Source organism: Echiichthys vipera (genome assembly GCF_963691815.1).
Source record: "Echiichthys vipera genome assembly, chromosome: 18".
Lineage (NCBI taxonomy): Eukaryota > Metazoa > Chordata > Actinopteri > Perciformes > Trachinidae > Echiichthys > Echiichthys vipera.
In genome coordinates, this window is record NC_139843.1 from 27,107,117 (window position 1) to 27,134,106 (window position 26,990).

Below are 26,990 nucleotides of genomic sequence, written 5' to 3' on the forward strand. Positions count from 1 at the left end.
CTAAAAGCTGTGAGTACAACTCTAATTTCTACGACTACGAAAACTCCCCTGTGAACACGAATTCTGTTTTTGGGTATGAGTAGGAAAGGTGTTGAAATGACGTCACATAAGTCACTGGCAGGTCATAGGGGAAAGTAATCAAACCCCAAATGATGCGCCCAAGCCGAGGATGGCTGACAACAGTGCACCCATGGACACCGCCGGTACCTCAGGGGAAGCATCATCACAGCTAAAGTCAATAACACATCCAACATTTATTTATTTTTAGTTAGTTATTTATTTCATGAAATTATACTATTTCAAATAATAGTTATCAGAATCCTACAACACAGAGCTGATAACGTACCCACCAGCTCACAGGCCCAAGGGGAAGAACGCAAGCACCTGAGAGGCATGGACTGATGAAGCCTCTTGGATGAGAGGTGAAACGTCTTCACAGACAAAAACCAAGTCCAGTTGCTTTTGACTGAAATTGCTTTGGGGGTATTATTATTCAAGGTCTGAAAAGACTTAATATTTTTGTCATTTAGGCTAGTTTAGTCATTAGCCAATAAAAGCTCTAAATGCAGATATTTTTTTTAAATTTAGGGAGAAATGTTGTTGGTAGTTGATAGAATAAAACAAAAAAAGGTGTACCAGTATTTCATTTTATTCAAACACATACCTATAAATAGTAAAACCAGAGAAACTGATCATTTTGGGAGTGGTCTCTTATTTTTTTTTCCAGAGATGTATATGCCAATCATAGCATGTAAGTTAATACAACAAATATAAATTATTATATGATTATAATTATTATTATTACTACAATCTGGACCCATGCAAACCACACTTGAGCACCTGATCTCAAGCAAATGACTGCATGTTTACAGCTTTATTGAGTGTTCGCAATGTTAGTCTGTTATTTCTGTTTATTAGACTGCTGCTGGGGACGCAGCTCTAATCAAAGAGGCTACGGAGGAACTATACAGGATATTTTCCTTATTGTTCTTTTTACCTTGATTAAACCGCTTCAGAGTAATAGTGCTGGTTAAATAATTGAATAATTACATGTAGAATGGAGCCTCAGACCCGGGGTCCCAACTTTCGTCTCTGCAGCACCGCAACACAAACGCGCACCGTAACGCCTAATCCCTTGTTTATGACACACTGCACGTGACCAAGAACAGAGTCAGCGAAGCGGAATTGAAACCGGACTTATACAATGGACAGGTTTATACGCCATTTGACACAATTTATAAATCTTTAAAAGCCATATTTTGGTCAACATTATATCTCAAATTAGTTTTTGTTTATATCAGTGCTAATTAGCTAACTTAAGCCAACTATTACTAGTAGCTAATGCAAGCACTAACTGAGCATCACCGGCCGGCATGTTGTTAGCTTGTAAGCTAAAGCAGTATGTCTTTACGTCCATAAACCGTATATTATTTTAAACAGTACAATTTCATGAAATAAATAACTAAAAATAAATAAATGTTGGCTGTGTTATTGACTTTAGCTGTGATGATGCTTCCCCTGAGTTACCGGCGGTGTCCATGGGTGCACTGTTGTCAGCCATCCACGGATTGGGCGCATCATTCGGGGTTCGATTACTTTCCCCTATGACCTGCCTGTGACCTATGTGATGTCATTTCAACACTTTTTCTACTCGTACCCACAAACTGAATTTGTGTTTACAGGGAAGACTTCGTAGTTGTAGAAATTAGAGTTGTACTCACAGCTTTTAGATTCATACTCACGTTAAAACAATCCTAACCCGAACAGTTTCTCAGACTCATGTATGACAGCATAATTTTTTGTGTACAACTTTTGTATTTACGAATACGAATGGTTAGAATCACGGACGGATCTTTTAATCATGGACACATCTTTTTGACAGCTGTCCTACTCCATACAAGTCCATTTACCATGGTCTCTGGCAGTGACACCACTGTCACCAGTGGTTACTGCCACTAGGGGCGCTAAAGACACTGATCCGGAGCAGCTCCTCAGTGGTCTGCCCTGTGGTCCCTGTGGTCTGTGAAGCAAACTTTAGTATTTCCTCCACTTTTTGGCAGCACTGTTAGCTGGATAAATGTCAGAGATCGTAATCTTTTGTCTATAAAATACACAATATCAGATGTATTATGATTATTATTAGGGGTCAAAGCCTGAGGTGTCTGGGCGGGGGCTTGTCACAGCCCTCTGCATTTGGCACTGACACACCAGAGGGCCCAAGACCCTTTGGCATCAACGCCCTGGGTAGCCCTGCACGTAAAACACATGATACTCCTGTTGCTGTTTTAAACAAGGGGAACATAATTACGTTATGAACTCATATGTGATTAGGTTCAGCCAGAAAAACCACTTGGTTAGGGTTAAGAAAAAGATGGTGGGGTTATAATAAGTGTTTGTAATGTAACTACAGTGTCACACAGGACACAGACCCTGGTCTCCTAGGTGAAAATACGGTATTAGTTTAACCTTCTGTAGGAGAGTAAGCCTACCTTTATTATGGCTAGAATATATTAGTCGCTGAATGAATTATGAATTAACTCGACTCGTTAAAATTCAGGATTTATTTTACCTCGAAGTAGGGCACCACACCAAAATAAGACAGGATGTTTGTTAAACTTCGGTGAAGGTTTAATACCTGTTAGTAATTTAAAGTAATTCATTGTTTAAATTTGATCAGTCTCGTCTAGAACGCGTTAATTCGTACGACAGCCTTTATCAGTGACCAAACTTTCTGTACAGAACGGAAGATTCTCACAACGGCGTATGGTTATAAACATTTATTTGACTACCTAGCAAGGAGAAAACCGGATAGTGCAACACTGAATAGACAAGTGAAAAAGGGTTAAATGTGGATATAAAAAGCTTAAGACTTAAGAGTTATTCAGACCTAGGGGGCTGGTTTATAATATCACTGGCAGACTTAAACTGGCTCCAATTAGCCCATCAACAGAACTCGGATCAGAATTTAACTGTCACCAACGTTTAAACCAAGAATGGCATTAAAAGGCCAACCTTACTTTGCCGTTGTTATTACAGTCGCCCTGGCGTCTTACAGTACCGATGCAGGTTCGCGTCCGCGTCCCGGTGTTTGGCGGACCTGGGTTGTGGTCTGCAGACTGGGTCAGCTGCGCGGTTGGATCGGCGGGGCTCGTCTGCTCCCGTCCCGGCTTGGATTCAGCTCTTCAGGTGGCTTGCCTCCGGAGGTTGTTTGTGGGTTGACAAAAAATGTTCTGATCGGTTCTGTGGGGCTGGAGTCGCAAGTTCGATGCAATTTGCCGGCCGGACAAAAAGGCAAAGACAGCACGAGGGGTTTTACTATACTTATAAAAGATAAAGCGTGTCGTAGAAAACTAGAAAGTAGAAAAGTCACGTGATAAAAATAGATTAATAAACGAAAATACTTTAGTAAGAAACAAAATATAAAGTAACGTCTCTTGCTAACTTTGGGTTAACAAAGTTGAACAAAAGAAACGAACTGCAGGGAGCATAAGAGGTGCAGTAAGTTAAGGTGAAGAGAGAAGAGGACCCCCTCTTCTCTCTTCATCTTAAGGGGTGCGAAGAGCAGAAGAGAGTCTGAGAGAGAGCAGTCTCTTCCTTTTCTACGGAAGAAAAGGGGGGGTGAGAAGGGGCTCTTTCTTACCCAACCCTGTGGCTGTATAGCGAATTAGCTGCTTTATTATGCCAGAATTCTAACAGGGAAGATTAAACTAACAGTGGTTGATTTTTAGTTATTAGTCTTTCTGATATCCATTTAGCCAAAATCTTTAGGCAGACAGTTTTAACAGATACAGATACTGAGTGACGGGGCCTATTATTTAAGCACAAAATATTTCAGGAATTAGACAGAGACTTTGCACTTCTGAAACCACATAAACATAATCACAACAAGATACAAATAATTCATATACTGTTACACATTTGCAAGAATGTCTTTGAACAGCCCGTTGCGATGAAACATCGAACTTTAACCATTTTTCAAACTTTTAAGCAAAGTTCTGGGGTTTAGATCTTATCAATGAAAGTCCCTCTGTCTCCAAAACAGAGACCGATCCTCCAGTTCGAATTGCTGCCAGATTTGACGTTGATTTAGGATAAAAGGGTCCTCCATCCTTAAGTTCTGGGTTTTAATTACCCTAGGAGGGTTTGAGGTTGTAAAACACACCTTATCTCAAATTGAAACAAGTATAAAAACGTCTTATCTCCCACTCCCTTCCTGTGACGCTGAGCAGAAAAACAGACACAAAGAACTCATTAAACAGCACTTCCTCTCCGGGTCCTACACTACAACAACACCATCTTTAAAATAAGAATGTTAACTTCCACCAGGTTCTAAAATCCCTCAAGTCCCAGGGAAAACAGATATGACTTCAGTGGGGCAATGGGGCACTACTGGAATTTTAGTTGCTGTAAAGTTTTCACCAATTTGTTGCTGCATTTAAAAAGTTTACACTTTGTAATTAATTGTAGTTCTTGTTCATTTTGAAGATTATTTTTACCAAGCTGCTGGTGCATGATTTTTTATTTTAACAATTAATAACAATTCAGTAAATCTATTTTTGTTACATTTCGTTTTACAAAGTTAGTAAGTCCTGCCTGATATTGCCTGACACATAAAGAATGATCCCAGTCACTTCCACACAGTGAGGCATTTAGCTTTATTCAACACTGGGAGCAGATCGCTACTGTCTATTGGCCAATACCCAAAGCCTGGTTATCGGTAGCTTATTGGGCCTCATGACTGGGCTAATTTAAAGGGTTTCTCTAACAATTAAGTATTGCATCTCCACAGAGATACAAAAAATATATATATCCTACACTTCCTAAAATGCAACCCATAGCTTCTTTGGGTCCGTTCTGTCTGGTTAACGGCCACATGTTAGAAAGTCCAGGCCCCCAATTTGTGACAGGATATATTTGCAGTTTTAAAAACCCTAGCTGAGATACGCTCTGATGACGTCATTAAGGGATTTGTTCTTTTCAGACAAAGCTCCTCCAGAGTCACAGAAGACATTAAACTGTCAGTGCCCCTTACATGACAACATCACAATGTATTTTCTTTAAGGTGGGCTGGAGATGGAAACTCAGAAAAAGACAAAGACAAAATATGTTGAAATTATTTATTTTCAACAAAAAAACACAGCTCTATTGCTCCTGTTCTAGAGTGTTTACAATGCCACCATAATTTATCCACAACCTTTTCTTTTCTTTCATAAGAAAATTAAGTCGATTAAGAATCAGCCACTGCAGCACATCAGGGCTTTTAAGACACGTGTGAGATGCACTCATGCACAGCATTTCTGAATTTTGTAATTGTAACCCAACATTTTGTCCCATGTGAAGCTTTTTCAGGATCATGGAATGAGTAGGTATGATGTGTAGAACACACACAGTCCTACACTGACATGGTCAGATGACAGTATGTGGGAACACGTTGTACCTCTGTGTGTGAAGAACTGGCAATTGAGTTTATTCCAAATGCACCACAGATGGTTAACCCAGCTTACCAATTAAGACATTTCAAGATGAGACTTTAAAACACTTACTGTCTTTATGTATGCATTGAGTAAAAAAAACAACAACATGTGACTGTAAATGATTACTTGTTTTCATCACAGCCATGCACCCTTAAAAAAATAGCAATTTGCTATGAAGTCATAGGCTACTTACATTCCAGTTTGACAGCTCTATATGGTGGAAATCATCAATGTTAAGTGGATAAAGTTACTAAATGAATATGATACTGTAGGAACCCACAATTATGAGTGGTATAGAAGAAAAGAAAAGTAGGGGAATTTTTTTTTTTAATCATTTTTGTTTTTTATAGTCAATAGAATATTTAACATTTTCAAGTTGATTACTTTGAACATAGATGGATGGAAGTTATTACTTTGTGTTAATTGCACAATAAAATAAAAACTTTAAATGTGTTTTTTAAGTAATCATCATTAATAGAACACTCGAAATGTGTCTATTATTAACTAGTAGCTAGAGACAGAAATGTATGGAAGCCTGTTTCCGCCACTGAAAGAAAAAATATTGCCATGGTAAGACATGAGATAAGTCGAAATTATGAGATAAAATGTTGAAATTACGAGATAAAAATGAGATAAAAAGACATGAGATAAAAAGTCAATATTACGAGATAAAAAGACATAATGAGATAAAAACTCAAAATGATGATATGTCCACACATCAGTTTTTCTTCCTCTAATTTATAGCCACTTTTAAAGTGGTCGTCTATGTACTCCCAATCCATCTCAGTGTCAAACTGAATAGGAAATATCACACCAAAGAGCTGCTACTGTGACTGTTGAATGTACCTCATGATTTCAACTTTTTATCTATTTATTTTAACTTTTTAACTCATAATTTTGAGATGATGTGTGTACATAAGAGAAAGAACATAAGGCTGTTTAGTTTCAAAAAATGTATACCCTGGTTCTATAGGAAAGGTATCCTTAAATGACTACTGTTGTGATCGGGTGCTTTCAGAAAATACAATTCAATAAAAGTAACTTGACTTTCAAGGGGGGGAGGAGGGGGCACTGTTGTTAAAGGTTAAACAAAGGAAGAATATTGAATTAAAAAATACAATTGAATTGGTCTGTACCACCAGGTATAAAACTGTAAACAAAAACGGTCATGTAAAGACAGTCGCTATGCTAAGCTAGGCTAGCCATGTCCTGACTCAAGCTCCATACTTAGATTGATCTTCTCATTTCACTCTCAGAAAAAAAGCATATGAGCAAATATTCAAAATTATTCTATTAACCATGAACACTGATGCCTTGCCTCAATTTAGTCAATTGAATTAGAATTAGAAAATCACTAACAGCCTGATTATCTTGGTGTAGATACACAGCCCAGGGATGTGTGCGAAAATAATAACGATCTAAATATTGAGAGAAATAAAAGTTATGATTATTTTAGAACTTTTAAAGACACGACTGTGATGTAATACCAACAGATTCTGTAGACCTGATAGAACCACTCGTATAGACGAATCTGGCGAAGTACCTGAGGTGAACAAGTCGCAATTACTACGGTGGCGTCCTCCACTATTTGCTCGAGCTTTCATTATAAGTTAACTTTTTTTAAATTTACCTGTACTTTTTATGCAGCATTACTTTTGACAACAATTTCTAGGAAGTTGGGAAGAACCTGTGCAATTCTCTGCTGCTCCAACAGCAGTGGGAAACTTCAACTTTGGAAAATAACTGAACGACACAAACCTTTACCTCATGAAGAGCGCCCCTGTCTGAGGACGTACGGTCTACATGGATTCAAACCTTTACCTCATGAAGAGCGCCCCTGTCTGAGGCCGTAGACCATGGAGTCATGTGTCCCGACTCTGTACGGTATACGGCCTCAGACAGGGGCGCTCTTATGAGTTAAAGGTTTGAATCCATGTAGACCGTACCACCTCAGACAGGGGCGCTCTTCATGAGGTAAAAATTTGTGTAGTTCACATTCAGATTTTTTTCCAAAGTTGAAGTTTCCCACTGTGTGTGTACGTGAGTGTGCGCGTGTCTGTGTGTGTAGTGTTTAACAGTAGTACGTTTATTATAACCTGTTGTTGGCACAGAGGACACGGTTTTGTTGTTCTCAAATGTAAAGTAAAAAATAACAACACCTAGTGGGTTTTTATAGGTGAATGAAATATTATGGGATGTCAGTGAATCCCATAAGCAGCCACAGTAAGAGCCTCTGTGAGCTACGGTGGAACGGTTGGACTGTAAACCTGATCTGTGTCAGCTCTGCCCTGCGGTTCAGTTTCCTGCTGGAGCGCTCACAGTCTACGCCTCAGTGTCATAACCCAGTATGGGAGCCAGCCATCTCTCCACCTCCTCCACACTCATCTGCTTCCTCTTGGCATAGTCCTCCACCTAAGGACAAGAGCAGAGAAGATCCAGGTTCAGCCTGAGTTTGTGTCCCGACTTCCTACAAAATACGTGATGTGTTATTAGTGAGATTAGTCTCTTTAGTGTAGTAAGGCCGGCCAGGCAGATCACACATAGTGAGCAAGTGAGGATAGGGATCCCTTTAAACCTTTAAATGCACATCAACATTTAACATCCACTTAATGTAATACCATTTATTTTGGAGCTTCTTTAACATTAGGCTACAAGTTACAGGTTCAGTGTCGGCACTTGAACGGTCATCATGCAGGGAATACCTTTTCAGGACTTTTAAAGACCTTTGCAAAATATTTTATGACCTCATCGCCACTTTACGCTGTAATCAGCAACACATCTTTAACTTGCTAAACAGTTGTAATTGTAAGTTGCAATTAAATTCATAGATCATAACCATACAATAGAACCAATAATCTGGAAAGTACGGAAGCCCTGAAAGACAAGGTGAAATGTTTTTGTTTATCTCCTCCGTACAAGATAAACTTTGAGGCTTAATTAGTCTGTTTTGAAAGCCGTGCCTGACGCACGATACAAAGGGAAGTGAAAGTTCAGCAAAATGCAGCATAAACAACATGTTTTACATTATTAGTGAACTACAAATGTCTGTAAAAAGATAATGGGACTGTGCATAGGTGCTGACTTGGGTTAAACAATGTAGATATAAGGTCTGATGGAATCATATTGAGAAGAGACTGTGTGTTCCACATGGCTACTTAATATTCATGTCAATGATCATGATGCCTGCAAGCAGTGTAAACCTACATAATAATAATAATGGATTGGATTTATATAGAGCCTTCCTCAGTACTCAAGGGGCTTCAGAGTCCAGGTTCCATTCATTCACATACATGGTGGTGGTAAACTGCGACAGCAGTCACAGCTACCAGTCACAAATCAAATGTATTTTGACCAAATACCTAAAGCTTTACATCAGATCGTTTGATGGTGAGAGACGTCAGAATGTCTTTGATTTGTGACAGGCGCTAATGTTGACAAAATAAGCACAATGGGCCTCATTTAACAAACGAACGTACAGGTACGACCATTTCCTGGCGAACGTCTGCATTTATCAATTTGGACGTGAGCGTGAGCTATGATCAAATCTCACGTCTGGTCTGAGATCGTGTACGCACATTTGAGCCTGTGTATTTGCGGTGCAGCACAGCAAAACCTGTCTGAAAATAATGAACAAACCTCAGCTGTCATTAAGCATAAGCAGTCACATATTAAGAACTGATCAAAACGGATTCTTAAAACGAATAAAAAATTGAAAATTCTGGTTGGAGCGATTGATTGTACTCAAGTGCGTCTGAAGGCACCATCCATGAATGATAACGCATTCATCAATCGCCAAAACTACCACTCGATAAATGTACAGGTGATTTGTGATGCCAAGCTGTCGCTTTTAAACGTGGTGGCCAGGTGACCAGGGAGAACACACGATTCTTTTAAATATCAAAACAGCTCGGCTCCAGCCCCCCACGACCCCGACATTGAATGAATGAATGAATGAATGTGTTGGCGCGCGGCTGCAGCAAGACCAGTGCAGAGCCAGAGTCATCTCCTCGGTTCTTGGCTACCAAGGTATCAGATGATTAACATCTTGGTATGGTTCTTCTAGATGACAAAGGTATTCTCTTACGGAATACCTAATAACCCCGCTGGCAAAGGTGTGTGCTTTTAATTGGGTTACACCTGTCCAACAGTGCGCACAGGCACACACAGGTCTCAGTGGAGCGCTGCCTCGGTTTGACTTCCTCCGTTATTCTTATACAGTGTTTTTATGGGCCCCTTTTATTCCACTCTTAAGACTGCCAACAAGCTGAGCTTTATTTTGCTCCATCTCGGATGTCAGGATGCCGATCTGTGTGTCGGAAAAGTTTATTTTCTAACCGGCGTTCTTCCTCTCCATGTTTGACCTCAGTGGGCGAGGCCTCCGAACCAGGAATATTTAGGGGCGTAACATGTTAAAGACGATTGAATTCAGCCACCGCATTTATCAAGGTCCGCTCATTCGTACGCTGAGATTGGTCAGATACGAATGTTTCATAAATCACACGTGGGTCCTTTCCTACGACCAATTCTGCGCTCAGATCTGCACCCGTTTCCACGCAAGTTTGATAAATGAGGCCCATAGTGTGCATGTCCACGCCAGCCAGCCGGTGTCTCGCCAAAGCAATTTCAGTCAAAAGCAACTGGACTTGGTTATTTGTCTAGGAAGACGTTTCACCTCTCATCCAAGAGGCTTCATCAGTTCATGTACACATCTGACCAGGCTGGGACTGGTCAGACCAGTCGACTAAATATTAAGTAGCCATGTGGAACACAGTCTCTTCACAATATGATTCCATCAGACCTTATATCTACACTGTTTGACCCAAGTCGGCAGCTATGCACAGTCCCATACTATCTCCTACATAGGAACTTTTGGCCAACAATGCCAGAAGAAATTTCACCTCGCCTTTCAGGGCTTCTGTAGTAAAGGAACAAAGCTCGAAAGAATAAATTAGACCAAAGGCAAAGTTTATTAAAATATACCTTAGGTCACAACCAGTGGTGGAAAGTAAGTACAGTATTATTCAGCACCACTATACAGATGTGACTGATGATTTTTACCCAGCCTTTCTAATCAACAGGCCTTCAACTATTGTAATATAATGTTGCTTGGCCAGTAGTAAATCTACACCTGGTCTCTTTATCACACTTCATCCACACCTTTTCCTGTCATATTCTGTTTGAATATACAGCATACATACTGTATTTACACTAACTTACTTTCTGTTGTACACGACTCATTTGTAAGGTGAGATTGTTATCATATTATGACAAATTATGATTACTGTATGTACAAGCCATATTGATATAATTATGTTACATTCATATTATAGTTTTGTCCTCCTGGCTTTAATTGCATGTAATTGTTTTAAATCAGTCTTTGAGTCCAGTCCAGAGATCTCTAAATGAAAAGGAAGAGATCGGTTATCCAGTTGTGAGACGGGTCGCCAAACACCTATTCAGTGTCAGCCAAGGACTCACAAAACACCATTTCCTCTAGTGATTTATACCTGCTCCTTGGTGATCTTCCCCACAGCAAAGTATAAGGCATTAGGGTTTGCGAAGTAAAGTCCAGACACTGAGGCAGCAGGCGTCATGGCCAGGGACTCTGTCAGACAAATGCCTACACAGACAAAACACACATTGAGTTATTACATACGCATACTGCCAAGAAAACAAATATACACATAATAATGCACACACAGCAAAATTAGACAAAAGCAAAAAGGGCATTGTTTCATTTTTCTACTTTAATCTGAATAATATTGATTTTCATAGCTTTAACAGAAAAAGTCTCAAAGTCTCACTTGATTAAATCTGTTAAATGAAATTGCAATCAAATACAATACAATGAAATTACTTGTCTCTTTTGATCATTTATTTCCACAAAATGATTGGGTCTACAAACGCAGCATAAAAACATGTAAAACATGACATGAACTAATTGGAACTTTATGTCCAATATATGTGAAGAACATCTGGATCCTGTGAGGGCCTGATTTTGAACCCCCCATGACTTTGGGGGTTAAAGTAAAAGTTCACAAGCCAAGTGTCATCTAGTTTCCTACACTGGAGATCAAAATTAGAGAACAAGCTATAAATACTTTACTTTCGTTATTTGTTATTGTTCAGAATTTGATAGGATATCAGCTGTGTCTATACCACTGCTGTACTAGCATGTTTTTTTTTAAATAACCAAGGCACTTCAACAAAAACCTTTATTTTGTGAAAAAAAACAGTGAGCAAAATTAGAGAACACTTTCAGACCCTCCCAGTTGGTGTTAATCTGCAACTGGTGACAATTGTTTTCATTGTTGGACACACCCTATTTATCTGCAGCTCTCCTGGTTACTTTGAAAGATGGAAGCTGCTCTAAGGAGACTGAAACCCTGAGACAGCAGGTTGTCCAGATGAAGGCCAAAGGGATGACCCTCTCAGCTATCAGAGAGAGGTTGGGCGTTCACACTCTGTGATTTCAAGAATATTGAAACTTTACAAGGACACAGAATCAGTTAAGTCCCTCAAAAAGGCCGGCCGTCGACGTAAAACAAGTGCACGAGAGGAAAGGATTATGAGAAGACTCTCAATGGGGAATCAGTTCAACACTGCAGTTGGTGTTGGTCTCCAGTTCAGTGCTGAACAGGGCAAGGATCTGTCTCTGCACTCAGTGTCTCATCGCTTAAGACTTTTTGGAGTGAAAGCCCACTCTGCAGTGCCCAAACCTCTCATCAGCAGAAAGAATAAAAAGGCTAGACTTGCCTTTTCTGAGGAGCATGTTGTGTGGACAGAGGAGAACTGGTCCAGAGTGACTGCAGTGATGGGAGTATGTTCAATTTATTTGGGTCTGATGGAAACATTATGTTGGGCGTACACCGGGGAAAGACTGAACCCAAAGTGTGTGAAGAAGTCAGTTACATTTGGAGGAGGAAGTGTCATGGTTTGGGGATCTTTTCTGCAGCAGGAGTTTGGCCTCTTGTACAGCTACATGGCAGGGTGAATGCAAATGTTTATTTGAACCTCCTTCAGCAACATGCAATACCTTCACTGCAATTGGCTCCCAATCAGCTGCAATTTTCATGAAGACAATGCTCCCGGTCACACTGCAAAACAGGTGAAGCAGTTCCTTGAAGCTAAGATTATTGAAACAATGAAATGCCAAGAGTCCAGATCTAAACCCTATAGAGAATCTCTGGAAAATCCTTGTCAAAAAAGTAGTGTAAGAAACCCACTGCAGTTAGTGAACTTTGGAAGAGACTGAAGAAGAATAGACCAAGATCAAACCAGAGCAGTGTGAGAAACTAATGATGTCCTGTGGGCCCAGATGTGCTGAAGTCATTCAAAGCTGTGGCCTCTACACTTCCTGTTCATTTTTGAATCCTAGAGAAGAGAACATTGTTGAAATCTTCTCTTCTGACACAGTGGTTACTGTTCTCCACAATTTTGACCTCCACTGTATATTCAAGAGAAGGCAGACGTATCTACGGCTGCACCAAGAGGCTGCATCAGCATCTCACCTCCTGCTTGCCTCATCACCTTCCCTGCAGCAAGCTGCATTCACAGGGTCCTCCACCAGCCTCAGTGATGCCTCATTGCACCCTCCTGCATTATATTAAAGAGAACTTAATGGGCTCCTCACCGTCTTGGTATTCAACACAGCAGACAACATTGAGCAGAGTAGACATTCTTCATGCTGAAGAGAATGGTTTGCATCCATCGATGAGTAGCAATGTTAAATTGCATGTTCCTATGTTGCTTCACCACAGGCAGTTTCTTTGTTTTGCCTTGCAAGGCTGTGATTTTCAGATTCAGGGTGCTCCCCAGTCGGACTCCCCACAAGTATTTGTTAGATGTGAGGTTACAGCCCTCTCATGTTGTGGTCGCAGGACATGAGAATTTTAATCGATGACAAAGAATTGTGTTGTCCCAGGTTAAGGTAGCCCAGGAGAAGACTCCTCCTTATGTTTCATATGGCCTACCCCCATTTTCATAAACTACTGCACCTGTATGTTCTTTTTTTCGCTGCCCTGTCGCAGTCTCTCATCGTAGTCTGCTGTTTTTACGCTAAGTTATTCCTAATACTAAGAAAGTCAAACCTAAAAAGCCGGTGTCACCTCAGGCGAGCCCAGCTGCTACTAACTCCGGGGCAGGTCCCATATAACCCGCCATTGCTAGCCATGGTGTCGAGCTCGCCAAGATTTGTACGCTTGTGGATGACATGAAAAGTCAATGGAGGGGCGCTTTGACTCCATTGAAGCATGCCTATCCACCCTCCAAAAAGAGCACCGCGAAGCCCAGCACCGTCTGGACGACGGGGATGAGGCACTCTCGGCCGCTGATAGCCGCATCACAGTGCTGGGGGCGACATGCAAAGGGTAAACAGCGGCTAACGGGCTCCTCAAAGCTTAAGTGAATGATTTGGAGGGTTGCTCTCGGAGACTTAACGTCAGAACCGTGGGCATTAAAGGAGGTGAAGAAAATGGTCGCCCTACTGAGTTTGTCTCGCGGCTGACACCGTAGCTTCTTGGCAAGGACAATTTTCCCAAGCCCGTCAAAATTGACCGGGCCCACCGCAGCCTGAGGCCCAAGCCACTCGCTAATGAGCGACCGCGCATCATCATCGCTAGAGTCCATAACGACTGCGACCTCGTCAATATTCTCCGGCTCAGTCGCCAACAAGCCCCGCTACGCTACCATGGTGAGAGGGTCTCGATATTCCCCGACTACACAGCTGAGGTATCATCTCTACGCCAGGCCTTCAGCACCGTGAGGAAGAAGCTCATGGATGCCGGCGCTACATGCTCCCTGCGCTTTCCAGCCAAACTTAAGGTTGTCCAAAACAACACAGTGAAAATCTTCGGTTCACCAGTTGACGCTGAACGGTTTGCCACTTCACTAGCTGACAAAACCATACAGTAGCCTACTACCTAGTTTTCTACTCTTTGAATTTAATGCAGCTTCACTACTGTTGTTGTGGTTTAGCATTTTGCCTTTCTTAATGTCTAAGTTTCTAGCTTTCAGTCCGGGAGTGAGATAGGTCACTTTTTTCCTCATGGTATTGATATTCCACCGGGATTTTGTAACTCACTACTTGTTCAGCCCAGCCTGATTTACCCTGGTGTGATTTTCATTTAATTTTTTCTTCTTTTCTCTTCTATTATTTACCCTCTTGTATCTCACTCCCTCAAACATTCCCAGTATGGGCTTAAGAGATTGGTTGTTATAATTATGCTCATGCAGGTGCTTCTTATCGTTAAATCTTAAATTTGGAGGTGCACACGGTGCTGTTAGTATAGGCCAGTCTATTGCTGTACGGTTTAGCTGTCTCTGTTACCCAGCAGCCTCCACAATTGATCGGGGGTTTTGCCGCTTAGTTCTTGTCGTTTGTTTGTGTTTCAAATCGTGTTTGTCGTGTCAGCCATCATTTTCTGTTCTTTCGTTTCCTAAATTCAGGTTAGTCATGTGGCCAAGGGAATGAGTTCTATTACTTTTACTTCTTGGAATTGTAGAGGTCTTGGCAAGGCACTTAAGAGGGGGAAAGTACTCTTGCATTTAAAATCCTTGTCATCTGTTGCAGGAGACCCACAATCAACCTACTGAGCACAGGCGTTTGAGATCGCTATGGGTGTCACAAGTGTACCAATCTTTCTCATCTAAGGCGAGAGTGGTTGCCATCCAAACTATTCTGTTTGTATTCAACTCTATAACAACAGACCCAGGTGGGAGTCACTGGTGCAATCAATTCGTTCCTCTTTTAAATATCTGTGCCCCCAATTTTGACTTTCTGTAAAGTTTTTAATCTTGTTGCAGAAAATAATACTCATAATATAATCATTCGGGGCGACTTTAACCGCTATTTCGACCCTCAGCTGGACAGGTCTTCCAATAAAGCTGCACCATCATTGAAATATGTACCAGTTCTGAATAACTTGGTAAAATCTTTTGATTTAGTTGATCCGATGCTGGGAGAACAGGTTGGAAATTATATCCGCAAACTTAAGAAGAAGTATTTTGAGCTAGATGATAAGCCTGACAAATTACTTGCTAGGCAGCCAAAAGGCATACAGGCTGACAGGGCAATTTCCTTTGCCACTGGACAATTAATAACTGATCCAAAATTGATTAACGACAGATTCTTAAGACTTTTTCAGTCAGTTGTATACCTCCAAAGCTAAGCAGAGTGACTCCGACCTGGATGATTTTTTCAATTCTATGAACATTCCAACTCTTAGGGCGCACTCACACTTTTCTCTTTCTGTCCCGGGACAAAACCGGTTTTTCAGCTAAAGCCTAGTACGTTTAAGCAGTGTGAGTGCACCCGCTCCGCGCATAACTGCGGCCAGCGGGCCGTCCACGCTTGAAAGAGGTGGGCTTTAGCAGAGCCGTTTGCACATGTACGAGCACGAGCGTGCGCACATGTAAGAGCACGAGCACGAGCCCTACGGCGGTAGCAGTATGTGCGCCTGTTCAGACATAGAAAATAGAACGACGGACCATGCGCGGACATTTAACAACAACAACAATGGCGGTGAAAGGTTCACGTTGGTGTGATGCGGAGGTGGAGTGTTTACTGCAGATTTGGTCGGATGAAAATATTCAAAAACAGTCAACAAGACGCACAAAAACTCAGAGGTCTACGGAAAGATTTGTAAACAAAGCCACACACACGCGATCAATGCGTGTGACATGTTACGGTGTGATGACATATGGACAGCAAGAAGCATTGGCCGAGGCCCAGGCAGTGTGAGTACAAACGGGGCTGGGGCGCGGGGGGAGAGGGAGGGGGGGACAAGTACCCTAAAGCCCGGGCCGCGGTGCGGAAGGACAGTGTGAGTGCGCCCTTAATGAAGCTGCTAAGCTAGAATTGGATTCTGACCTCACACTGGAGGAAATAAAAACAGCAATTTGTTCCTTTCCCAATGGTAAAGCTTGTGGCCCTTGTGGCTTTGGAATAGAATTCTATAGAAAACATAGATAAAATTGCTCCTCTTCTTCTTCGGATGATAAATTGTTCTGTGAAAGATGGAATTTTCCCAGCAGTGTGTATATTGCTCATATTTGCCTTCTCCTGAAAAAAGACAGGGATAGCACTAATGTCGCGTCTTATCGCCCTTTAAGTCTCCTAAACAGCGACCAAAAGATTGTTGCAAAAGTTCTGACTAACCGATGAAAAGAACTAGTTGGCCTGTTAATCCACCCTAACCAGTCAGGCTTTATCCCAGATAGGTTCTCCTTCTCCAATACTCGCCGTTTGCTAAATATTATGTATTCCAATAAGTTATCGCACTCTGCTATCTCATTAGATGCTAAGCAAGCATTTGACCAATTTGAATGGAAATATATGATTGCAACACTCAAATATTGCCCCTTCTCTCCATATCAAATCAGCCTGGGTATCGGACACTGGGGTTGAGATTTCAGAGGAGCTGTGGGCCCAGGGTCTTAGAAGGATTAAATCTTGCTCTATCAATTCCAGACTTCAACTTATTCAATTTAAAGTAATTCATCGTTTGCATTTCTCCAAGACCAAACTGAACCGGACATTTCCTTCTGTTTCTGATACTGGTGACAAATGTAAATCACATGATGGGACTCTAGGTCATCTTTTCTGGTCCTGCCCCAAGCTTCGGAACTTTTGGGAAGACATTTTTCATTTGTATAGTGTTATATACAGTAAACAGTTGATCCCTGAATGTCATCTGATATTACTGGGCTGTTCCAACTTCTCTCTCACTCTTCCCTCATCTTTACAACAAGTCCTTATGTTTGGTTTGGTCGTAGAAAAACGAGTTATTCTGAGAGATTGGAAATCCGTTTCTCCTCCCTGTTTTAAGAAATGGTTGAACGACATGGTCTCTTGTATCTACCTGGAAGAAATTCAATATACTCTGTCAGACACTCATAACAAATTCCTTGATTTCTGGGGGACTCTTTATTGAGTATATTCAAAGTGACAGACATCGTTCTCCGGACTAGTTACTCTGGACACTATTATTCAGTCTCATTCTGTTTTGAACTGTCTACATTGTGCTTTGCACAGCCAAGCATCCATCTCCTTGTCTTCATTTGGACCTTGCTCTTTGGACTTTCTGGACTCTTTCCTGGACTTAATTTTAACCTTTTACATATTTATATCTTTGTGTGCTGGCAGTTTGTTTTGTTCTGTTTTGTCCTTTTCCTCCTGGTTTTATTGTATATTGTCTGTTGTTCTTAATGTGGCTAAAACATAAAAACTTTACAAATAAATGCCAGAACCCCTGCAGTATGAGGACTGTCAGAAGTTCTTTTCTAACTGGTTGACAGTTTGTAAGAGACAAGTACATTGTTCAGTACCTACCATCCTTGGGTTCCTGCAATCGAGGACGGTCTTCCTCTACCCTAACAGAAAAAGATGTATGTGACTGCTATTTTCATTGCAGCACATTAGGGCCTGCAATGAACCTAGGGGACCACAGGCTGGTGTCCCTCTTCTTGAAGGGTTCATTTCCCTGAGCCCCCTCAGGCTCCTGCATGGGACTTAACCTTAGTGTTAGAACGAAAGTTACGAATGTAACTACGGTTCTATGAAACCGCCAGAATTCCAGGTCACTCAGAATCTTGTGAACCGCGGAAATGATCTCGTGGATGACATCGAAACTTTTACCTGAGCCGGGGGTCGTCCGAGGTCACATGTGACTTTGTTGATATTAATACTCGACCTGCGCATGCGCGAGACAGAAGATATCCAGTGTAAAGCACTGCCTCTGGCAGTCATCCAGGATTCATAGAACCGTAGTTACATTCGTGACTTTCGTTTTATTCCATTCTGCCTCTCATATTCCATCTCATAATGTATTTTTTCCTATAAAATTTACTGTTTCAGTTGTGACCAGTGTGGTTCAACCAATCAGGCAGCAGCAGAATCTCCCTGCGGGTACCACTTCTTGTTTAGCTTTACTCACTTTTTTCACCCTGGGTTTTGTCTCTCAAGCTGTATACAGACTGACCTATTTTATCAGTGAAGGTTGTCGAGGCAGTAGGAAACCTGAAAGGAACACCTGCAGACATTACTCATGGTTGAAAAAGGCACTGACTACTTTCATGCAGGGAAAGTACAAGTGCAGTGGACTGAAATAAGGGATAAGTACACAGTGAGTGATACATTCTTGTATACAAAATAATTTCATTCAAAGTGCGATTAAAACTTCAACTAACTAGAAGTCTGTCCTGACGCAGCATCTTCTATCACTACAACAGTTCCAGTATAAGGTTAGTGGTTAATCCTATCCCTGACCTGCTGCATGTCTATGTGGATTTACAGTCCTCAGGTTACTACAATGCACATATGTGTTTTCTGTTACGTGTGTAACCAGTTTTTTTGTAACTTGAGGGCATGTTAGGCGCTAAGAAGAGAAATTTTTTTTGTTTTGCCGTTCAAAAGCTACTTAGGGTATTTCACACGTGTAGTTGTGGTCCTCTGTGATTTGGGGTTGAAGTGTTCACACTGTACTTTTTCAAATGCACCAAACATTGTGAACAAATGTCACATGGTTGAAGCAGTCGCTCTTCATGGTGAGTGTCAAACTCACCGACACTTCCTGGTCTCGAAAAGCAACACCAAATGTATGTAGTCTTGGGTTTTCTTGTTTTGGTCTGGTGTTTGTATCAATTAAACATTTTAGAAGAACAAGACAGCCATTTGTCGAGCTTGTTATACTTCAAATGAGATGAGTGAGTATGTACGGAAGGAGCAGGTGGGCCCTTATGACAGAGATTATTAAGTGTTGTCCTTGTCCACACAGATGACGAGCACGTAAAGTGAACAGAACCTTAGCGCACTTAGTGGCAAACCCAGACCCAACTTTTCAGGCAGACCAGAGTTCGGCCGTTTGGCCCGCACCAGGGTTCAAATGGGCTTTCACACCACCCCAAACCAACCGGAATATCCGATGATACACTCCGGGGTTTGGATAAAAATGAACTAAACAGACCCTAAGAAAGAACAATACAACAGCATTGGGAGCCTTTGAGCTTGACAGTGAAATGGTCGGCGCTCTCACCAGTCTTCTCCTGGATCCCAGCCAGTCTCCACATAATGGTCTTCTCTGTGTGGTCAGGCTGGCTGGGATAACCTGCTGCAGGTCTGATGCCCTGGTATCGAATTCTGTGGAGGTCTGATGCCTGCAGAGCCTCGCCTGTACTATAGCCCCACAGCTCCTTACGCACACGAGCATGGAGCTCCTCAGCAAAGGCCTAGAGGAAACCAAAGAAACACCAACAGTTAACATGTTATTAAGCATGCCATACAAGCAGTTATGGAGCCCTGGTGTGTCCATACTGTACCTCGGCCAGTCTGTCAGCCAGGGCTTTGACCATGATGCTGCTGTAGTCGTCTCCCTGAGCCTGGAAATGCTTACTCAGCTCCTCCGCTCCAAACACACCCACAGCAAACACACCAATGTAGTCAGCCACACCGCTGGCTATGGGGGCAACAAAGTCAGACACACACAGGTAGGGCTCTGAACTGGAGCTGTCCTTCTCCGCCTGCAGCACGCACAAACACGCACGCACGCACGCACGCACGTGCACACATACACACACACACACACACTTTTAGACTTTGAAACAACAAGAGGGTTCTCGAAAGGCAATTTTAGCTAGGTAATTCCCTTCGTGTCTCTGGCATCTGTCGGAAAAACACAACACCACAATAAAAGACATGCCAGCCAATGACAGACGTTTAACAGGACAGTGCTCCACAACAACATCACCAAAATTAAAGGCTCCTGCTATGAGGATGTGTGTTCCTGTTAAGGGGGCTGCACGGAATATTAATCAAAATCATAATTTTGGCTCCCACAAGGTTCACACATGATCGACTGTGATACTGACGTTTAAAATGCTCAACTCTGCTCAAAAACTGCTGCTTATCAAATCAAAGGCTTCCTGAATTGCACTCTGCACTCTACCGGTTAACATCCTACCATCCACACAGCCATCTTGACACTGAAGGAGAGTTTTGAGGGTCAGATGACAGAAGAGAACATTGAGGTGGGGATCTGCAATAAGGCCAGCTTCAAAAGACCCTCCCTGGTGACAGGGCTCTGGCCACATTTCATCACCGAAAAAAACGCACATACCGGGTAACTTGGAGAGGCTCTGTGTCAGAACCCTGTCCACTTAGTACTTGGGTCCCTCAAGGTTCAGTCCTGGGTCCCCTCCTCTTCTCTCACTACACTCGGTTCCGATATTCACTCACATGGTTTGTCCTATCACAGCTATGCCAACTGACTGTATTTTCCTGAATATAAGACGTCCCTACTTCTTTTAAGAATCATGTTCAAAAAAAGTATTTTTGAAGACCAAATCTTGTTTTTGTTCTTTTCTTCCTCCCAAATTTTTTTTTATTGAATTCTGCAGATAAGTACACAAGAAAAAGTTAATAGTTGTATAGTGTGGTTACTTCAAGTCAGACACGGTCACAATCAATCAATCAATCAAGTAACCGAATAACATGTATCATACACTTACCGGCCACTTAATTAGGTGCACCTATCCAACTGCGCGTTAACGCAAATTTCTTATCAGCCAATCACATGGCAGCAACTCAATGCATTAAGGCATGTAGACATGGAAATATCCAGTGAGTGGCAGTTCTGTGGGCGCAAATGCCTTGTTTTAGCCAGAGGTCAGAGGAGAATGGCCAGACTGGTTGGAGCTGATAGAAAGGCAACAGAAACTCAAATATCTACTGGTTACAACCAAGGTATGCAGGAAAGCATCTGTGAACACACAACACCATCTACTTTCTAGCAGATAGGTAACAGCAGCAGAAGACCACACTGACACTTTATTAAGCACCAGGTATGCCTAATAAAGTGGCTGGTGAGTAAGTATATAGGTAAAGTTTAAAAAAAAAAAAAAAAAACAGTAAAAATAAATAAAGTAATTTAAGAAAGAGAAAAACAACAAAAAATTAAAAATAAAATAAATCCGGGCACAAGGAAGTGTTCTCAGCATCATCAGGAATAACAGTAAGACTGTTACTAATAAGAGCAGACAGTGGGTCCCAGGTTTTGTGGAATGCTGTCAAAGAAAGAAAACCGTAAACTCTCCAACCATAGACATTTTAGAATTTCACGTATCCAACTGTTAAGAGGGGAAACATGTTTCCATTGAAGGAGAATGTTACGTCTGATGAGTAGGGTGGTAAATGCAACGACGCACTGTTTAGTAATGGGCAGATTTTTAGACGGCGGGAGCCCAAAAAGAGCAGTCAGGGGATTAGGTTCCAAATTTGTGTTAAGAGCCTGTTTGGGGGTTTGAAATATATCAGAACAAAATTCAAAAAGCTTTGGGCACGGACTTCTGGTTTGGCTGAGATGGAGTAGACACGGGTCTAGCCTTGCTCCCGCAGCTTTTGATAATTTTAACGATTCAGGACCCCGAAAGTCACAACAATAGTAAAATTCTTCTCATTTAACGGATGAACCACCTAAATATGCCAACAGTCGACCAGACAGATTGTAAAAGACCAGGGGGCGAAGGCTAGCCCCGCAGAGGAGGGAGGTGCCGAGATTAGCATGGCGGCCATTACTAACCTCTTGGAGCATCACCGTGCAGCCCTTTCCGCCGAGTTCAAAGCCTCCATTTCAATGCTCGAAGCAAAGCTGGACCACGACCACGCTACAGTGTCCAGCTAAGCCAGGGCTCACTGCACACTAGCTGTGGATCGAACACTCCTGAGGTCGTAGTGGCACTAGATGCGGAGAAAGCCTTCAACCAGGTAGAGTGGGGCTTCCTATTTTATATTTTGGAGAAATATGGCTTTGATTCTAATTTTATTTCTTGGGTTAAGCTTCTGTATGTAACCCCCTCTGCATCTGTAAACACTAATGGCGTCCGTTCAGCATGTTTCCCTCTCAGGCGTGGGACCCGGCAGGGCTGCCCGCTCTCACCCTTGTTGTTCAACATAGCCATTGAGAAACCAGAAACTGGTCCACTCATCTTCGATTTGTACCAGGCACAGCCTATTACAGTGGAAGGTGCTTCATAGAGCCCATTTCACCAACGTTAAATAGGCTTAGATATATCCTAGTCACAGTGATGCTTGTAACCATTGTAAGCAGTCCTCAGCCGACCCCCTTGTCAACCCCTTGTCATCTGCTTTAATCTGTCTCTGCATCTAGTGCCACTATGACCTCAGAAATGTCCAACCCAGGTGAGAATATGATGTTGAGCAGCCTTCTAGTGTTGAAGAATGGGTGTCTCCCTAATGTGAAGCCTGTCTGGTCTAGTGAAATTATCGATGACATTACACTTGGAGGCGGAGGGTGAGGACCTGAGCAAGGATCAAGGGGGTGGAGAGGTGGAATAAGTTCAATCGAGTTTCACCAGTTCCTCTGGAATTTCCACCAGCCTAGCCCGTTCAGCCCCTTCTAATTTGAGAAATATAGGATATCACTTGTCCCCGAATAGTAGCTTTAAGCGCTTCCCACAGAATGCCACTGCTGACGTCAGGGGTGTCTTTAAACTCTATGTAAGGGTGGAATTGGATCACAACAAAATCTTTAAACTTACTTTCCGACAGTAAGTGTGAGCTGAACCTCAATGGTGAACGAAGAATTGTATCTCGTGGAAAACTAATGTCAACTGTCGAAGAAGCATGGTCAGAAGTGACTGTTGGGTGATATTCACATGCATTCACACAGTCGAGGAGATTGTTATGGAGTAAATAGAAATCAATTTGGGAGAATGTGTTGTTTACATGGGGAAAAAAGGAGAAAGCTTTGCCATGGGGATTTCTAAACCTCCAAGGATCAGAAATTCCCAACTGTGATGCATATGTTTTTACGGTGTGTGCTGATTTAGATAGTGTAGTTAGTGTAGGGGAAGATCTGTTGAGAGTCACATCCTGCATGCGTTGACTGTCAGTGTTTGGGATTTTTGCAAATAGCCTTGTAAAAACTGTTCATCATCCCAGGTGGGCGCATAAACCGAAACTAAGACCATTGGTGTGTTCTGAAGTGTACTCGAAACTATGACATAGCTACTGTCAGTATCTAGGACTACATTTGTTGGCTCAAACAGGACCCTTTTATGAATGACAATAGCTGCCCCTCTAACTCTACCTGTAAATTTGGAATGGAATAACTAACTCAACAATACCCTCTTAATACCTGGGGTGTCAGCTGATTTGAGATGTGTTTCTTGCAGAAACATCACATCCCCCTTAAGGTTCTGTAAATGTGTCAAGACATTACAGATTTTGATTGTGTTGTTCATTCCCTTAGTATTCCAGGCAATCAGACGCACTCGAGTGCCTGTCTTTACAGCATTAGCCATAGGAACAATAATTATAAGTTAGAACGACACTGCATGACCTTAAAGCATTCTGTAGTAGTGGAAAAAGAAGAGAGTGGGGAGGAAGGGTAAAACAGAACAAACAAAAAAAGGCCCAAACACACATAAAACAGAACATAACAACATGCAATTAAACAATAACATTGGGACCAATCTGAGGGCTACTCCCATAGAAAAAAACACCATCTGAGCTCTCCAGCTCGCAACTAACAGCTAAACTGAGCTTCCGGGGTCGCCTTCCTTAACTAACAGTGTTTGACCCCTTAAAGTCACCACAAGAAAGAAGAAAAAATAGTAAAATTAAAAAATATATATTCAGACAGATAAAAAAAAACATGTAAAATAAATTAAATCAAATCAGCCAGCAGAGGGCGCCAAGATGCCATAGGGCAGACAGGGGGTATTTTTCTACATCAGATCAGCTAAATAGAATGCCTGCCTATATGAAACCCTAGCGTCCCCCCTGGGTTAGAATGCACATGCTGTATTTATAAAGGTCACCTCTGTACATCAGTCTATGATAAGAGTCAGGCCCCTTGACCAAACAGAGAACAAGAATACTTCAGATAACCCTATTGCGGTGGGAGATGAACATTTGAAATAAAATAAATTAAAGCTGTGAGGAAAATATATAATAACGAACTGAAATCCACATGTAGACGAGCTTCCAGTTCTTGGCATGAAGGCAGATTAAAGATAAATTGAATTCACATAGTAGCGTAAGCAGGCAGAGAAAGAAAAATGGAAAAAAAAAAGAGAACGGAAATTCAAAAACATCAGAAAATACCGGATCTCGAGTCAACATGTCCACAGTGTGTTAAAATGTCCATTTAGCGATTTCTGTTCAAAACTCTTTAACAGACAGAATATCAGCAGTCCGTCTGGACTGTAACTACTAATGCAGCAGTCCAAAAATAAACTCAGTCCAGTCCGGGGGCGTTAAAGCACAGCTATACAGTCAGCATCACATCAACTCACGGTTATCCATATAACATTACAGTGGCTCGTCTGTGATAAAATCAAAAGTCTCCCGCGGTCATCAGGTCTCCTCCTTGCAAGAGGATTTTATGATGGCTTTCGCCTCGGTGACCGAAGAGAGCCTTTTCCTCCCCCCATCCTTCATCGTGATGACAAGCCTGACAGGAAACAGCAGAGCAGGTCTGAAGCCCAGGTTGTAAAGCTCCGACATCACCTCTGTACTGCAGCTTCCCTCTCCTGGCGCGGGCCATGCGTATGATTTTCTCCTTCATCTGGTACATGTGCAGCCTTATAATGACTGGCTCTCTGCCCTGGCTTCGGCTTCTCTGATAGCGTGCGATAAGTCATTTTCAAAATGACCGTACCGTTCAAGAAAATCAAAACCAAATGATACCTCCTGCTTCTGATAGACCAGCTTTGTAAAGGAGCTTTCCCTGTTTCTCGGCTGCTTGACAGCTGTTTGACTCTGCTGGGTTAATCACCATTATAATAAAATGAAATCAGAACTCCTCCTCAATTGTCGGCTAACTTGGCCAACTTTTGCGCTACTTTGTAGCCATGTCTCAGGCCCCTGCCACAGTAAGCTAAGCTAGTTGTCTCTGTAAACAGTGTCGCTGTAAACTGTGTTGTGATTGACAGCCCGTCATCAAAGGAACTTGTTTTAGTGTGACTCTGACTGTGTCTATAGAAGCACTTACTTGGCCTTTAAAATCTAGACCCCGACCCCCTTTTCAGGCAGATTTCCAGGAAAAAAACCTGTCTCTCTGTTTTCCCCAGTCTGACACACTCGCAGCAGAACGGATCTCGGCCTGTCTGACTGACATTTCTCAATGGATGTCTGCAAAACCACCTGAAACTCAACAAGACAGAGTTGCTTTTTCTTCCTGGAAAAGGCCCCCCCACCCAAGACCTTACTATCACCCTTGACAACTCTGTGGTAGACCCCCACCCAGACTGCAAGGAACCTGGGTGTGACACTTAATGACCGACTCTCCCTTACCGACAACAGTGCTGCAACAACCTGATCGTGCAGATATATGTTGCACAACATCAGGAGGATACGCCCTCATCTGACCCAGAAGAAATGAAAATCTAATTAAATTAAAACTTTAAATGTAAAAGTGCAATAAAAGTATTTTTTCTAAATTTAATGAATAAAGATGATACATAATTATGATCCCAATCCTGATCAAAACAATGGTGATTATCATTTTGGCTAAGATGGTGCAGCCCTGTTATCGGTGCATGACGGACACTGAACACAAAACAATGAAGCAACTGTTTATGAAACTCACCTGTTGCCGTAAGCCATGGAAGGTGGCGATGGGCTCGGTGTCTCTGTGTACTGTGACATCATCTTTGTACACACGGATGTCATCGCCATCACTCTGGGTACGCCAGAACCCCACCAAGCCCCGCCCTTTCAGACTACCGCTGTCAATCATCTGGTTGAGGAGCCGCTGGGCGTCATCAAAGACACGTCGAGCCTCCACACCTGCAGGAAGACAACATCACTGAGGTCAGACACGGTTCCACTTCTGTTACAACAAGGCTGGAAGTCATTTTGAATTTCAACTCTGGGATGAATAAAGTATAATTGATTGATTTCACTGACTCACTACTCAAATCAAATCAGCTTTATTTATATAGCACGTTTCATACCTATAAAAATGCAGCCCAAAGTGCTTTACATTAAAATAAACCCCCTTGACATCCCCACTCCCTCAATTGTCACACACACACACACACACACACACACACACACACACACACACACACACACACACACACACACACACACACACACACACACACACACACACACACACACACACACACACACACACACACACACACACACACACACACACACACACACACACACACACACACACACACACACCTATTATTCTTCTGCCCTTACTACAAGCCTGACTAGCAGCTCTGTGCTAGCCAGGGAGAGAAACGGGCGAACTCTGGTTATATTCTTAATATGGTAAAAACCAATCTTTGTATTATTTCTGATGGGTGGAATAAAATCAAGCTCAGAGTCGATAAAAATGCCCAGGTTGTTTATGCACTGTGAATGTTTAAAAGCATTTAGTTTTGGTAAAAGTTTCTCTCTCTTGCCTTCAGGACCAATAATTAAAACCTGTTTTGTCCTGGTTGAGCTGTAAGAAGTCCTCTGCCATCCATGACTTT

General features: G+C 42.1%; 1 protein-coding gene across 2 annotated transcripts in view; it reads right to left on the reverse strand.

Annotated features, from left to right (window-relative positions):
- Positions 1–7,483: 7,483 nt before the first annotated feature.
- The window catches only part of mtr (5-methyltetrahydrofolate-homocysteine methyltransferase), a 69,968-nt gene continuing 50,461 nt past the window's right edge, over positions 7,484–26,990 (reverse strand). Inside the window, exons 29-33 of one of the 2 annotated variants that reach the window (XM_083932153.1) lie at positions 26,084–26,283; positions 19,791–19,991; positions 19,508–19,700; positions 10,982–11,094; positions 7,484–7,886 (exon numbers count right to left, since the gene is read on the reverse strand). In XM_083932153.1, the coding sequence (XP_083788279.1) occupies positions 7,797–7,886; positions 10,982–11,094; positions 19,508–19,700; positions 19,791–19,991; positions 26,084–26,283 (797 nt within the window). In that variant the 3' untranslated portion in view covers positions 7,484–7,796. The remainder of the gene's footprint in view (positions 7,887–10,981; positions 11,095–19,507; positions 19,701–19,790; positions 19,992–26,083; positions 26,284–26,990) is intronic. The other variant, XM_083932154.1, reaches the window with a different exon arrangement.